This window comes from Diorhabda carinulata, chromosome 1, assembly GCF_026250575.1.
Source record: "Diorhabda carinulata isolate Delta chromosome 1, icDioCari1.1, whole genome shotgun sequence".
NCBI classification, from domain to species: domain Eukaryota; kingdom Metazoa; phylum Arthropoda; class Insecta; order Coleoptera; family Chrysomelidae; genus Diorhabda; species Diorhabda carinulata.
Window position 1 is genome coordinate 28,156,276 of NC_079460.1, and position 14,417 is coordinate 28,170,692.

The 14,417-nt window shown below is 29.6% G+C and overlaps 1 protein-coding gene across 3 annotated transcripts in view; it reads right to left on the reverse strand.

Moving 5' to 3' along the window:
• LOC130903948 (lachesin-like) overlaps positions 1 to 14,417 on the reverse strand; it is a 343,927-nt gene that overhangs the window by 54,669 nt on the left and 274,841 nt on the right. For all 3 annotated transcript variants that reach the window (XM_057816407.1, XM_057816397.1, XM_057816415.1), the window contains exons 5-6: positions 8,716 to 8,874; positions 5,550 to 5,678 (exon numbers count right to left, since the gene is read on the reverse strand). In XM_057816407.1, the coding sequence (XP_057672390.1) occupies positions 5,550 to 5,678; positions 8,716 to 8,874 (288 nt within the window). The remainder of the gene's footprint in view (positions 1 to 5,549; positions 5,679 to 8,715; positions 8,875 to 14,417) is intronic.

Here is a 14,417-nt window from a genome sequence, read left to right on the forward strand (position 1 = left end):
GATAAAATCTATGGTATTTACAAATTTTGAAATCATTGGTGTGCGAGAAACAGTACGAGAGGGATAACTGTTGAAATATCTGTGTATTAAGAATCAAAACTCACAGGGCTTTTGTGAAAGGATTTTTATGGCGAATTAGGCTTATTGAACCATCACAGTCACAATAATCCTCAAATATGACCTTATGGGTCGACTTTTTTCTTGCGTTTGTATTGAAGTCTATTCGTGAAAATAGATCGAAAATCTTGAATATTTTGACGAAAGCTATTGAGACGAAATCTTGCCGAGTTTATAACTAACAGTATCATATCACTCCTTACAATAAGCGTCCGGTACATGAAGGAACATTATTTTATTGTCACTTGTCATTTTTCATTTTTTTCATTATAATTTCATGGATAAGTCGCATGTAATCATATTTTACATAGAATGTAGTTCAATTCATGTAATTCATGCCAACTTATCAACTCTCCTATTACAATTACTAAATAGGGAGAAGATTATATGCTCTACCTATTAATGATGATGTTGAGTACATTTTCATTTATTACATAAAGCCGGCTCTGATCTCTGATCTATTAACCATCATATATGGCACTTCGGATAGCAAGTTTTGTTAGCTAAAAAAGCTCATGCTTGTAGTCGGACCATTGTTAATAATTGGATCTTCCGTTACATTAGAGACCAGTGATCCAAAAAACTGTAATTTCGAAAAAAAGTTCGTCAAGGGTTTATAAAAAGATTAATTTTATAATTTTAGATTCAGAAAAAAAAGGATAATGTGAGAAATGAAAGCTATTCAAAGTATTGAAACAAAATAAATCTGGGTCTACACTTCTGTATTTTTGTTTAAAGTTCTGAATAGAAATCTAGAGAACTGAGGTTTGCCTCTATGTTACCTAGGAGAAAATATATGTACATCTTGTTACTCATGCATACATAACAGGTTTTTATCTCCTTTTTATTACGCTACATACAGAATTAATATAATAATATGATAGATATAATCTTCTGAAGGGAGCTCCTATTCAGCTTCCTCACTTCTTTGCACACTTACGACTTTATTGCCGTCAGCTATAAAGCATATTCTGGCTCTGCTGATACACAATAGTTCTGAATATACAGTATATTATGTGTGGCTTTCAAACTCTATCTGTTCGCTCGAAAACTCTTGTCTCTGGTCTCATGCACGCAGATTCCAAAGTACAGTAACATGATTAGGAAAATTCAAAGAAAACTATCCATTAGCATCTGCAGTGCATTTCGGATAGTATTATCTCACAGAGACTCACAGAATGTCCCATAAACATCTGATATTTTGAAATTTATCATTATGAGAATACATAAACTGGAGTATGGAACATATGAGGTTCAATAAATCCTTGAACAATATGCTCTGAAGTTACCACCTTATTACCTTGAAAAGAACAGATTTTGTCAGCCTTGAACCAGCAACAGATTCAGCTTCTGTTCAAATTAAGTTGATTTCTGATACTGGAAGGTTATAATTGTAAATTTGATCATTTTTATTATTTGTATTTACATTTGTTGTGAATTGTCGTATACTTATAAATACATCATAAAATATTATTTCATTTGATGTAATTATTTCGCATCGTATTCGTGTAGGTTTAATGTTCATTTTCTTATATTCAAATTACTTATTTTTTAGTAAATAAGTCACCTTCTAGGTAGTTTTTGCTCATTTCACAACTTCTTGAATAAATTATATTGGAACACCAATTATTTTCAATTTTAGGAAGGCAAAAATGTAAATTTGAACTCTTTTGTTGATTTTGATTAATGACATGGCATATTTTTAAACGCTATAATATACATTAATGTTGAGATAGCTCTTAAGCACAATAAATATATTCTATTTTCAGGATTTTAATTAGAAATAATTGAATCGTAAAATTGTTTTTTGTATGGAGTCTGCTGTTGTTTCTATCACTAATGTGGTCTCCATTCTTTATCTGCAGAGATATTGTACCAAATTTTGGGATTTGAATGTGTGACATAATGTCTACACTTTCTAGATGCGATATTGAATAAGAAAAGTCAGTTTGCAATGGGAATTAAACACAATGAAATAATTGGAAGTTGTTTTATTTTTTACTACAATGCTGTAATGTACTGAATTAATTGTGCAGATATTTCAATCCCAATATTTTAAAAACAATAAAATGCTTGATATGCAATTTTGATTTATGAAAGAGATAAAGCTTTTTAGTATTCCGGATTTTTTATTATTCGATTAATGTAGTGAAGTATACTGTTTGTACAGATACAGTCGGTGGCATAAATTAGTATCCATTGTGTCGCATAAAGCAGAGGAGCAATTTGAGTTGTCAACTTTACAATGGAGGGGCTTGGGTCCGGCTACGGCTGGAAATTATGCATATTGCACAATGGCCTCCTAATAATATACAGGACATTTACGATCGACCTAAGTGACGGACGGTTTGCGTTAATATGATTTTCTTTTTTATTTACATAACATAATACTAATAATATCTGTCTTAAGTAAGTTATTTCTTTAAAGTAGTTATTTTTACAGGGTGTTCAATAGTCACGACGCATGGAATGAAAATATTTTTCATCCTGCCTGACAATGTAATGAAATAGCCTACTCAATATATATTGTTTTCAGAAATCAGTACTCTAAATAAAGTGCGTATCCATAAAAGTTTAAGGATTTATCTGTAATTGCATTTCCAATTAGACACAGGAAAGTATGCACTAACAGTACATGCTGCCTTAAAGTATGTTATGGTAATAATAATGAAAAGCTTTGGTGTGTTTTAAAAAAATAATGAAGTTATCCACACTATCTATTATCGTGTGAAACATAAAATTTTGTTGTAATTTTCACTCGTTAAATTATTTTGTTTGATGCAAGTATGCAATAACTATTCAAACTTCAACTTAACATACCTTGACAGATTAAAGCATCCAGAAGAAATTGCTTAGCTAAGTTTCGGATCGTTATATTCCATTACTATATACGCCATCTGACTATAAATTAATTCATGTCTGCCTTTTTGCTTATCCTGTTCAAACACCTATTGTTTCTGCTCAAACTAAATATCGTAATAGCTTTTGATGCTTCATAAACAAATTAAACTTTTTTATAAAAATTTGTAAATAATTCCACGATTGTGAGTGGAATATTTCGTATACCATGAACAAGTACCCACAATTAGATATTCGAACTTAATAACCACGGATCATAATTTCTATTTTTTAGTTTAGTTTTTATTGTTCAAAAGGGCCAAAAATGCAACATATGTAACTTTAAAAGGATCAGCAATTTACAAAGGGGATGTTCCCCTCGCTATTATATTGAAGCTCGATTGCAAGGGAGGTGGTCATTGATTTTGTCCTATATATGTAGCGTGAATGGCCTGAAAGCTTCACATAATATTTTCCAAAGATTTTAGTTTTCTATATATCCGTTGTTTGTTAATACTAAGAACTCCATTTTGAGAACTCTGTAATAGTCACTCAAAAAATATCAATAATGTAATTGTAAACATTTATTAATATAAATTTTAATTTTTCGTCGGTGTATATTTAACAACGCGAATTCGCGAGTATGATTATATTATTATTAAGAACACAAGTTTTCCACTCGAATAAATCAATTTTGGCTCAAAGAGACGTTAAGGATAAATCTTGCTCAGGGAGACCTCAAAAATGTCAATCACCAAGAATTCTGTTTTGAATTCTCGTAAATGTCTTGAAAGAACATCATTGTGGAGCTCTGGAGGAAATTCAAAAGACTAACTAAATCAACAAATTAAAATTCATATTTACAATAGTAGGAACAATGGCTCTTCTGGTGTATAGCTGGCCAATGGAGTTACTTAGAAGGAAATAGCATTGTTCCAAAAATTGGAAGCTAAGTAAAATAATTAAAAAACCTCAGGTACGTAACTATCAATGTAACAGTGTTACATTATTTTAATTATGAGGATAGCAGCTTAGTGCAGGAGTGATATCAAAATACGTATCGTTGGCAGAGAGGTACTTTTATTCCATGCTCTTTCAATTTTTTTTCTTTGAATTGGACATGTGTCGCTTTATCATCAGTATATTTTGGATTTACCTATTCTATGCCTTTTTATATAAAACATAAAATACTGAGAGGATTGATTGAGAGTTTTTTCAGAGGTTATTCCTCATAATTGGAAACAAATTATGCTAATTCTTACGAATTTGCGGTGGTGATATATATTCCAGTTTTTATATCAGCCAAAGATAAATCTAAGTGATCTTTCTTATGTTCTATTTCACTTTCTTTTCGTAGTCTATTTTGCATTTATATAATTTAACCAGTAATCAATTGCATGTCAGACTCCCTTTCATCTTAGAAATTTCACCGTTTATCGACCTTTAAAATCTTTTTTAGCGATACTGTTGATATATCGATTCTGTCAACCTTTGAGGTTTTAATTAATTGTTGTTGAATTTGAGAATATTTGATGATTTTATAGAATAAAGGAGAGTAATGTAAACTTGAACAAATGTTAATATGACAAACGGTAGTGGTTAAGCTTCATATGATATTTACCAATTTTTTATACTGAGTGTCAAGATGAAAAATTTTTAATTTTCCTTCCATTCGAACAAAAAAATGAGAAATCGGAAAACCAATTAATTTCATTTTCAAGAACTCATTAATAAAAATTTTTTGTAGCCCTCGTAGGTCAACTTCTCAGAAGTAGTGGATACTATCTCTATAATCTTGCTTGGGAAAATAAGACAAGTCGCACCGTTTTCATGAGCGCTTGATTCTTATTCCAATAGTGTCCTACTGTTTTATTTATTTTTTCACGAACAGTTTCCAAAAATATCCTTCTTAAAACACAGAACTAATTAGAATATACCTACACCGGGATGCATTATTATATTAACTTCAATTATATCCTTCAGTCTTGTATTCCTTTTTTGTTTAGTTTTTTTTCTCTTTGCTCCTTTAGACGAATTTAAACCTCTAAATAGCCACTAAAAGAATGTTTGTATATCAAATATGTATAAACTAACTCGAGACTGTATCATTTTTATTCGATAATCAAATAAATCATAGAGAGTTTCTGTTCTTAAACAAAATTAATTATCCATTTTATGAATGTATTTTATGTATTGTTCTCATATCACTTCATACATTTTGCCAGACTTTTACCAGTAGTTGTAGTACATTTTCGCATATTCAAGCTATCAAACTATCCTAGTTTTGAAGATAATGTCTCTCGTTAATCTTTACCATATCTGAATCGCAAATAGCGCAAATTAGTTTTATTAGATACCCAAGTCAGTAAAAGAGCTTATCCGTTTCTTTGGGTCCTTTCGCACCTCTTCAGCAGTTAGTTGGGCAGATTATTAACTAATGTTTGGAAGTGTGGCCATGGATTCTATTTGAACTGCCCGAAGGTTTGTGGAAAAACTTCGACTACCCCTTTTTTATATGGTTCAGCCATTCCCTATAAGCCCTTTCTCATATAGGTGTTTGTAATTAAGTATGAGTACAAATAAGAAATACTCACAGTCTACGCTGACTTTTATCCTTTTACTAACAGTTGGAGGCACACCATTACTGGCTATGCATAAATAAGCACCCATGTCTAATCTGGATATTTTCGTTAGTTCCAGTTTCTCGCTTTCCCATTCGTTAACTAAAATAAATGAAATTTTATAAATATAAATATATTGCGAAATGGTAATCATTGTTTCAAAGCGCTTAGACCAAATTAAATAAATGATAATCTTGAAAAATTCCTTAATAGAACTTAAGTAAAATTGAAATTTACCTATTTGTAAACGTAAAATATTGGTCGATCGGCGTACTAAGCTCAATATTGATATTATATAATAAATATAACATTTTATCGTTAACAACTTCTAGGGCAAATATAATTTTCATTTAGTTGCAGATTTGCTCAAAGTAGTAATGAAATTACGCAAGCATGTAAGATTATTATCATATAAGAATTCAACTGCAAACACGAAAGATGTTGCGGATCACATTAAAAAAAAATGTTTGCAATAATTGATAGAACCAGAGTTAATACGCAGAACATGCATAATTGCAATAGTAATGGAATCATAATGAAGACATGACAGCAGATTTATTAGAAAATTGATTTAGTGAACAGCTCTCACCTCATATTACACTAGTTAGTAATCGTTATGGACAACGAATCATATCACTCGTCGCGACAACTGCTTAAGATACCAAATACTTATAGTTGAAAATGAAAGTTAACAATTTTTGTTTATGATTTTTATCTTGATCTTTCGTTCTTCTTACAAAAAATATTGAAAGGGGTACAAAAATGACTCAATAGATGTCTGGTACCCAAGAAAGTAAATAATTATTTCTCTTCCTTTTTTTATTTAATATTTACTGATATCAAGTAACCTAATGGTGAAGGTTTGCTATAATATTGCTAGTGCGGATTTTAAATCTAAGAATCTACTTTAGTTTGAACTACTCATTCTCAACTTCGTTCAGTTATCCCACAGCCTAATAATAAATACATACGGGTGATTCCGTTCTAACTGTGATTTTTTGTATTCAAAATTTCAAGATTTTAAAATTTAACTTTTCTAACTTTTTTATGCATATTATTCATCTATTTTACTGTAAAAATAAAACTCTAAGAGGAATTTACTACAACTTCAAAGTATCACGAGCAAGACACAAATGTCGGATTTTGAGTTCCACGGTACTGACTCATTTATCCACGGTACTGACATGGTAACTTAAGATATTAAACAACAAGTGCATCAATTTTCCTCAGTTTGATCATAAACATTAGAATTTATAAGGTAATTAGTTTAAATCATTTGTTACGACAAAAAAAATTAATAATTTATCGGTAAATTCTAGGAATGGACATGACACGGTACTGACATGGTAACTTAAGATATTAAACAACAAGTGCATCAATTTTCCTCAGTTTGATCATAAACATTAGAATTTATAAGGTAATTAGTTTAAATCATTTGTTACGACAAAAAAAATTAATAATTTATCGGTAAATTCTAGGAATGGACATGACACGGTACTGACATTCAAGTGATGTAGTATAAGTTTTCTTTAAGTGGCAAGTTATATTGTATAAAAATAATGTTTAAATATCTTAAGAATTATTCAATTAACACAAAATTTTTATTAATTGATTATTAATTAATGACTAGTACAAAAAAACAATACAGGACATTGAATATCACAGTTATAATGGAATCACCCATACATCTTCACTTTTTAATTTTAATTCGTATGCTAAACATTATCGAAGTGCAAATAAAAACAGTAGCTGCTTAAACTGTCATTTAAATGTATCTCAATTGAAATCCAATTATTGCTGATATGTTATATTTACCATAGTAGTAAAAGTAAAAGCAGCAAATTTTGAATGTTGATTTTGTTACGCAATGAAATCACTGCTGATATAATAGAATTACAATTTACGTTTGTTGAATTCATTTGTATCTATTATTTGGGTTTATGAATTAAATGGTAACTAAATCAACCAAAACCTATATAATAAATAATTAAAATGAGAAACTTTACTTTGATAATTTATCATTGAATTCCTTCGTTATACATAATAAATCAGTTTAAATAATATTATATATTTATATTCAATTTTGCTTTCCAATTACTTATAATATCTATGATATATGATAAATTCAGTTAAAACTCAATTGTTGTTAATTATCTGCTACTACAAATGAATCATAGAATGGTGAATCCGAGAATATATATAAATTTCATTCGAATAACATTAGAATTTTAAACTTAAATAAAATAAATAACCGAAATTTCAAAAGATTCTGATAATTAAGTTTCTAAAATACCATATGAAGTCTGTTTTGTCGAAGAACTCGGCGATCAGCGTATTTATATTGTTGTGTAATTCCTTTATGTAGACCTAGCCAGATCATTCTTTAGGCCGGACCGATGGATTGGGAGTTCGATATATCTACTACGACTTCGTAGACTTAGACAATTAAAAATTCTTCCTTATTTTTTTTGTCAGCGAATTATATTCAAAATTTCCAGGATTTGTATATTTTCTTTTATTACAAATACTGAATAAAGTGGTGCACACTAATTGTCTTATTATTTCAAAATCAACCTCGCCTAATCCTTGGAACTGTAAAAGCCGGAATCGGACTAGGTTTGTTTCTTTTTCGGTTTTGTCTAAGTTGAAAGGTGCCATTACATTTTTTGTTGAGTGTTTTGTGTATCCAACTAGTTTTTACACATTATTATGATATGCTTATATGGGAATGTCTAGAATGTCTACATCCACGTAATTCAGTTTTTGTTCAATTAATTGTTCCAAATCAAATCCAGTGATTTGTGAGACGCAAGAATTACAGTATCCATTTCTCTCACATAAACGAATATCTGATATTTCATTCTTCATTAATGTTTTCATTTAACCTTCTCTGTGAGTACAGTTACTAGTCTGACAATATTTTTTAATGGTGACATGTAAGTGAAATATTTCTGGTACTTTCACTACTATGATTGAATGAATTTATCAAAATTAGATTAAGTGAACATTTTATGTTAAAATTATTTACGCATACTGAAATTATAGTTTCCCCAGTGAACACATGCTCTGTGCATACATTATATAACAAGGATATAAAGTTTAACCCCGAAGAAAAGAAAAAGAGAATTTATAAGCCTACCTTGAAGTGTTTTATTTATGGTAATTTTGGAATTATCGTCCCTCTTCCATTTAACGCTAGGTGTAGGAAATCCGGTAGCTTTACAAGTTAACGTCTCGTTGGCGCCCTCCCTCACTATAGCATCACCGCTGCTTAAAGAGTCATCTATGTTTGGAGGCACTGAAAAAAGATTTAATATATTTCATTTATTTCAATACATTCCATGCTATAGAAAAAAATTGGAGTACAAGTTGTAAAGAAAATCATCACACTAACTTAGGGTGTCATACATTTTGAATTTTCGAGTATCAATTAAACAGATTTGAGAAATGATAACTTTTTTTTTGATAGTTGAAATTGTCGTTTTCGCCCTCATTCTATAGATTATATTACAACGAGTTGTTGAACCAAAAAAGATAAGTTCAATCTTGGATAATAGCTAGAAAATATTGGGATACAAATGATTGTCATAACATCATACTATGATTTATGAGATTTATTACATCAGATTTGCGCTATTGGTAGAAAAATATTTTGTATGTAACAGAATATGAATGAAAGAATAATAAATATTCAGACATCTTAGTCCTAAATCTTAATGCAAATAATTTAGATAACGGTAGAAATCGGTATATAGAACTTTACAGAAGTCAAGATGCATGTGGTTTGAAAGAGGATCAAATCCGCAAAATGTATATTTATAGAATAAACTCCACGTATGAGAAAAAAGCAAAATGATTTATTATATTCTATAATATACATTTGTAAGCTGGAAATTATTGTTGATAATTTTTTGGACTTGAAATTAACATTATTTTAGAATCCAAATTAATTTAATAGTCACACGTCATAAACAGGCTTTTGGGTACATTCAATCTTCTTCGTGCCTAACAGTTGTATTGCCCCCTTTTGTTTAGTTTATTCTTTCACATGTGACTTTGATAATACGTGCAAGAGATGGGAGGGATATATCGAAGAGGATCTTTCATGTACGGCTTGTCATCAAATTTTTATACAGAGTGGCAGATCTATCGAGTATATAATCTTAGGCTCACGGTTTCGATTGGTATAGTTTGGTATCTGAAAGTTCTCAAGTCGAGTGCCAAGCTAAAATGGTCGTGTTGTACTTCTGATGTGGAACCGAGATGCTAGTACTTATCCTGGTCTATGGGGGATCGTTAATATATTCTAACTATTAAACATTTCAATTCAATGCAGATACGTCTTATATATCGGAGCTACACCTTTGGTGAGGATAATATAATCATCACCTGATTCCACACCATATATTAGAGATGAAATAAATACGCACATCAAATTATATTATTTTCAATAGTATTCCAAAAATATCTTCTTGTTTAAGAATCACTTGTCCGAAAAAATTGACCGCATCCCTCAATCGAGTAACGCATTAAAGGTCCTCTTGATTACGGTCATATGTCTTCACAAGGGGTCAAGAACTTTCATTAAGTACCCCTCCAATACGGTTAAACATAAACTATTGCCGGATTTCAAAATCCGATATCCGAATTGAATTTTAAGCATTTCCTTACAGAATGACAACTCTGTATTTTGATACTGTAATATGGTTGTCACGAATTCGACAGTCTACTGTACAAACGCTTCAATAGATTCAGACTTGTCAGTTTTTATCGCCAATCCATGCATAATAGATTACAACCTGACTTGATAATGAATAATTGTTTCGATTTACAAATGGGCCAGGGGTGGATCAGCCTAAGTATAATTGAAAATGGAATGAAAATACCTAATTCATATTTCTCAAAATTCTTCTTGTTACGGGTGATCCAATTGTTTATTTTTCAATGCACAGTTTCTTTCTCATTTCAATACATTTAACAGTTTTTGGTGATTTATTTTGAGAGCTCGGTTGTCGTTAATTCTAAAGCAGTAACTGAAAAAAGATGGAACACGTGAATTGATTTGTTGTCAATTTTTTCTGTAATCCTAGTCAACTTTTTTATCACGGTAACTGCTGTCTGTTGCTGGTGTTTGGTACATGCCCACTTTTCTAAAGCACCGTTAGTCTCGTTGTTTTATAATCATATCTTGTAGATCTATATTTTTACAATAAAATCGTAATCTCAATGCAAAAACAAATATTTTCGTGACTATATATTTTGTAATGATTTGTAGCCTCATCATTTTTCATTTGTCACTAAATAGAAAAATGCATAACTGACAGACCAGTTTCGACATCAATTGGTTTTGTCAGAATATAATGCTGGCCCGTTGAGCTTAAACTTACCATAAGAAGATAAGTACTAGTTGTTGATCACATCTCAATTGATGATCACAAATGAATGCAAATATTCCTTTTCATAACACACTTTTGATGTATGATTGTTAAGATTGTTTAATTTGGTTATATAGGCGTGTAAAACCGTATATAATAGAAGTTAAATAACTTTTTTGAGGACGCGAACAAATGAAATGGTTATAAAATGGAATTTGAAATAAAAATTTTTGAAAATAGAATCAGACTATGTGTATATTAAATATCTCATAAGCATAATGATAATGTATTTCATACCAATTCTAGAAGACATTGATTCTAAATATTAGAAATTATAAATAATAATTTGGACGGATATCTTAATGTTAATGAACTAATTATTTTTATTTTTATTATCTAAACTTCTTTCACGTATAAGCTAGTTACGAGAACTGCTAAAGAATCTTGATGGGAAGCTTGGACCTCCTGCCCTAAGACAAGTATTATTATTCCAGGGAGCAGACTGTATGCTCAGATGCTACAAACTTTTTTAACTACCAGAATTCATTAGGAATTTTCCAATAATTGATAAAAGTAAGTTGTTTCAACGTTTCATTTCGGCAGAGTTACTTACGTCTTAAACATATTAATTACAGGATCAATACACTACTAAATGTAAGGGAAACTTATTTTTGGATTCAATAACATTATAACCAAGAGTAATAAAATATTGCTTATTGCTGCTGAATTTGCTAATAGCTAAAGGTTTTTTCTAATTTTTTTTCGGGATTAAGATATGAAACATTTGGTGAAGTTGGGCAAAAAATATCACTTAACCATTCCCAATTATTGCTGTTTAGAAATGGGATTAGTTATTCAAAGGAATATAAAGGAGAACAAGCTAATGAATGATGGTATCTCGTTAAGCTGATGATTCCGTCCTTTTGGTTCGAAAACTAGAAAATAACTAAAACGACACTTAACCAATTTGAACAGAACAAAGCGCGCGATGACGTCACAAAAGCCTCATCGCTGGACGTTCACCTCTTGAGTGTCTATTCTAAATGTCAACATTTCAATTATAGCTTTGACAGGAGTTGGTAAAAAAATAACTAAAAAATATTCCAAAAGCTTCATTCAATACTTTCAATTTTTTTAACGAATAGGAATGATTATTCAAAATATTTACACTTCGGTTTTTCCAGAAATTCTGTTTAAATTAATACTACTTATCGGACGTCAGTCACTTCCACTAATGGCTATACCAATGTGGATTCACCAGTTTGCTATGATTGAAAAAATATTTTATTATATAAATATTTAATTACTTGTATCTTGGCAGAAATACCATAACAGAGTATATTATCAGTAAATTGATAAAAGAGGTGAAAACATGCATTAAAAGTGTTTTTCAAATCATAAGAAATATATAAAGCTGAAGAGAAATCTTTAGATATTGGAAATTTCTCATTTGAGTAGAATGTATAATTGGAACTTAAAAAAACTATAGTTCCCGAGTAGTCTCATGTTTATCGCGGAGATCATTTGATAAAACCATCCAGGAAACACGTTATTTAGGCATAGTCTCACGTTAGATGCATAGTGAAATGGAGCTTTATCTTTTTGAAGCTGAATATTGCTGTTATTAATTAGGCAATTGGATTTGGAAATAAACGAGACATTTCAAATATAATAATTATTCACCAATAATTTGAAATACGCAGGAACATTTAAGTTTACTTCTGTGACAAAGGGATTAATTATTTCATCGACTGTCGCTAGAGTCCACACAATAAACTTTTCTATTGTTACAAAAAGTGGTCTTTTCAGTAAGCATGATACTTTCCTTTCATTTTGCCAGCAAACTCTCTGAGTATATCTAAATTATTTTCTGAAAACTCTTAAATCAACTTATACTTTATAATGTCGGAATTTTTCACCAACTAATATCATTGAACTATCAGAGTATATTATTCATTGTGATTCCACACAAATACTAACAATGATGTTTAATGAAGACTTTATAGTTAATATTAACTTCAAAATATATTTTGTTATAACTTCGAGTTTTTGGCAATTATGTACGGAAAAATAACGTTGAAGCAAGTAAAGTTGATTTATCTGAATTAACAAAGTTCAGTATATTCTCAGAAACCAGAAGATGAGGCAACATATAATTCACAATTATGTATCCCATACTTTAAACTTGTATAATCAGATATTATATAGTTTTTAAAGAATATATATGACCATTTATTTAATTTCCAGAAACTTGAGTGCTCATTTCTTTAGAATTTTTTTGTATAACATGGTATGTTGTATATGATTAGATTTATATTGAAATTTTTATTTGACGTTTGAAATTTCAGAAATACTATAACTTATTGATGAATAAATAACCATCCTACAGCCAATGTAGGATTTGGTTTGAGTTAAACTCTTTTTTTACTATGCCAATATTTCCAAATTGTTTAATTTCTTTATCAAGCTATAAAAATTAGTACATCATAATATAAATATGAAAAACAACAATTTTGGGTGTGTAAGATTTTATGTGTGTTCTTTTATTTCATTCAAGTTCAACGAATTTGTTTTGTGGGACTGGTTGTTTTTGTGTAATTTTGTTTTCTGCCAACATTATTAATGCCAGTTGTTGTTTTCAATGCGAAAGATAATATATATATATATATATATATATATATATATATATATATATATATATATATATATATATATATATATATTATATATATATATTATATATTATATATATATATTTATATATAAAGGTTGAGTTTTTTTGTAAAGTCATTGAGTGATTGCCAGTACGTCACTTTTAATATTTAATTTCAAATCCTATGAATTTAAAATTTTTATTAGAATTAAAGCCACCACGAATCTCAATTAATTATTTTATATTAATTATTTTATAATTATTATTTTATATTAAATATATTAAAGTTAGTCCACTTTGGTGTTTCATTATCACGTTGCCAATAAGAAACCATTCCTAATATAGCTGGCAAAGACTTTTTTGAATTTTTGAAGTTTACGAATTTAATGTTTTGTCAAACGATAATAAAATTCAACAAATAAAATTATTTTGATAAAGATCAAAATTAATTTTCAATCTTCAATTTAGGTTTATACTAACAAAAAAAAAACATTTTTCAACAGAAAATTTTAGGCGCCACGATAACACATTATGTAAGTCTCTAGAATTTCCTGGTCAGAAATTCAAAAAACCTCACGGAACTTCTTATTAAGGTTAATTATGTCCTATATTTTTAGGTACTGGCTTTGTTAGTCGGTATAAACACTCATATTTGTTTTCTATAAGTGGTAGATAGGAATGCAGATGCCGTGTCTAGAAAAGCGGATGTGAAAAAATATTGAGATATGGGGGATCGACAAATTAATATCAAGTAGTTTTTGTATGAGGCTATACAACAGAAATAGTTATTGCAACATAATAATTATTGAACGA